The sequence below is a fragment of the Penaeus japonicus genome, unplaced genomic scaffold (genome assembly GCF_977035675.1).
Source record: "Penaeus japonicus unplaced genomic scaffold, GWHDUDI00000001_assembly GWHDUDI00000037, whole genome shotgun sequence".
In the NCBI taxonomy this organism is placed as follows: Eukaryota; Metazoa; Arthropoda; class Malacostraca; order Decapoda; family Penaeidae; genus Penaeus; species Penaeus japonicus.
In genome coordinates this window covers 3,066,462-3,068,961 of record NW_028234439.1, presented here as the reverse complement: position 1 = coordinate 3,068,961, position 2,500 = coordinate 3,066,462, and the positions used below count along the sequence as shown (strand labels likewise).

The following is a 2,500-nucleotide window of genomic DNA, read 5'->3' as shown; positions in this document are numbered from 1 at the left end:
GTGTCTATTAGGTATCCACAGAGAGGAGAGAAGACGCCTGCAATGCAATTCAAGTTTGAGTACATCGTAAATGAGAATCAACTAAAGAAAGGATAGAAAACGGTCTTGTTGTATGACTTGTACAATTGCTGTCACGATTATAACTCATTATCATTCTATCAAAATACTCTATATGCATTAATACATTATACAATCTTATCAAATTAAACCCACACAAAGCTCGTATCAAATAAAGGTATATTTCCCGCCCAGAGATTATAAATAGAAAAAAATAGTTAACTCTCAACATACCAACTGCAACGATGCCACACATTTTTTCTCGGCCATAATCTCCATTATGTTGGTGCACCATGGTCAGTGCCACAGCCTCCAGCAGTGACACCAGGATGGCAGTGAACATCTCGGCGAGGGCGCGGACTCCAAAGTACAGCCAGAGGGTCATGGTAGGATTCCCCTTCACGATGGAACACATAGGTTCCTGCAGCAAGTTGTTCCCTTCGCTCTGCGCGCGGTAAGACGTTGAATTAAAGTCAAAGTCAAGTTTTATTCACTTTATTCTTCATTCTAATTTTGATTCTACTTTATTTCTATTAGGACATGTATGCAAACATCAACAGGAAATGATCGACTTATCAATTTGGCGTAACGTTTTGGCTAAACTCTGGAAGGCGTTCTCACCGTTTCATTGGCGTCGCAAATAACCTTGCAGTTTGGAGCCGACGTGCGGCACGTAATGCCACTGAAGTGTCCCTCACTCGTGTTGAAATGATGCTGTGGATAATGGCACATGGCTGCCTCTCCTTCACCGCGCAGCCGAGGTGCCACCAACGGACGACTGAATTCTAGAAACGTCTGGTGTGCGAATAATAACGAATAAAGCGTTAGATGAAGGCACTCACTTGACTAAACATATAAGAAATGCGATTGGGAATTCATCGCCTGAGCACAAAGGACTTTCTCATTGAGCTTGATATTATTATAGGGTATTAGAGATAAGGATGGCGTGAGAGTGAAGCGTAGGATAAACATGTGAACATAATTATCAAAAATTATCAATGCAATTATCAAAAATTATCAATGCGAAACGTGCAATACCCCCCGATATACATGATAAATGCTAAATAATCATCGTCTAACTATAAAGAACTCTCAAATTACCTTGCTATCATTATAGGCTATGTACTCCTTGTCACCTCCAGGTAGAGATAAGCAGAAGTAGGCAGGCTCAGCAGAAGCTTCTGCTAGAACCTGCACTAGCTCTGTGCTATTGTGTTCATCTGGTACCAAACATACTTGCTTGCAGCCCCCTATTCTGAAAAAATAAACATTCTATTTTAGTGTCCTTATGGAGGGCGGAGTCGTATACATGCATTTCGACCGACAGAGTTTTGTCACGAAGGATCTATGAATATTGTGTTATGAAAAATATGACTCATCTTTTAAGTCTGCGAGGCTAAAAAGGGTACTGTTATCACTACAAATTGTAATGGTTATGATAATAATGATAATGAAAATAATAATAATAATAATGATGGTGATAATTATAACGATAATGATAATGATTTTAATATTAACAACACAACAAAAACTAACAATAATGACAGTATGAACACTAATAACAAAAACAGTGATAATAATGATGATCCTAATAACAACAACAACAACAACAACAATAATAACCCGAACAATAATCCAACACAAAACAATGACAATAATTCCAAGAGCCAAGACCCAAGTGCCAAGACCCAAGAGCCAAGAGCCAAGTGCCAAGAGCCAAGAGCCAAGACCCAAGTGCCAAGACCCAAGAGCCAAGAGCCAAGACCCAAGTGCCAAGTCCCAAGAGCCAAGACCCAAGTGCCAAGACCCAAGACCCAAGACCCAAGTGCCAAGACCCAAGACCCAAGACCCAAGTGCCAAGACCCAAGTGCCAAGACCCAAGAGCCAAGACCCAAGAGCCAAGACCCAAGTGCCAAGACCCAAGTGCCAAGACCCAAGACCCAAGTGCCAAGACCCAAGACCCAAGTGCCAAGACCCAAGACCCAAGTGCCAAGACCCAAGTGCCAAGAGCCAAGACCCAAGTGCCAAGAGCCAAGACCCAAGAGCCAAGTGCCAAGAGCCAAGTGCCAAGAGCCAAGACCCAAGTGCCAAGACCCAAGTGCCAAGACCCAAGACCCAAGTGCCAAGACCCAAGACCCAAGTGCCAAGACCCAAGAGCCAAGACCCAAGTGCCAAGAGCCAAGACCCAAGTGCCAAGAGCCAAGACCCAAGTGCCAAGAGCCAAGAGCCAAGACCCAAGTGCCAAGAGCCAAGTGCCAAGAGCCAAGTGCCAAGACCCAAGTGCCAAGACCCAAGACCCAAGTGCCAAGAGCCAAGACCCAAGTGCCAAGAGCCAAGACCCAAGTGCCAAGAGCCAAGACCCAAGTGCCAAGACCCAAGTGCCAAGACCCAAGACCCAAGTGCCAAGAGCCAAGACCCAAGTGCCAAGACCCAAGACCCAAGT

The 2,500-nt window shown here is 44.2% G+C and overlaps 1 protein-coding gene across 1 annotated transcript in view; it reads right to left on the bottom strand.

Annotated features, from left to right (window-relative positions):
* Positions 1–2,500, bottom strand: part of LOC122258542 (major facilitator superfamily domain-containing protein 6) — a 106,297-nt gene that overhangs the window by 8,182 nt on the left and 95,615 nt on the right. Inside the window, exons 6-9 of the mRNA XM_086532210.1 lie at positions 1,159–1,312; positions 679–852; positions 292–502; positions 1–37 (exon numbers count right to left, since the gene is read on the bottom strand). The exon at positions 1–37 is cut by the window's left edge and continues 127 nt beyond it. Coding sequence (XP_086388336.1) covers positions 1–37; positions 292–502; positions 679–852; positions 1,159–1,312 — 576 coding nt within the window. The remainder of the gene's footprint in view (positions 38–291; positions 503–678; positions 853–1,158; positions 1,313–2,500) is intronic.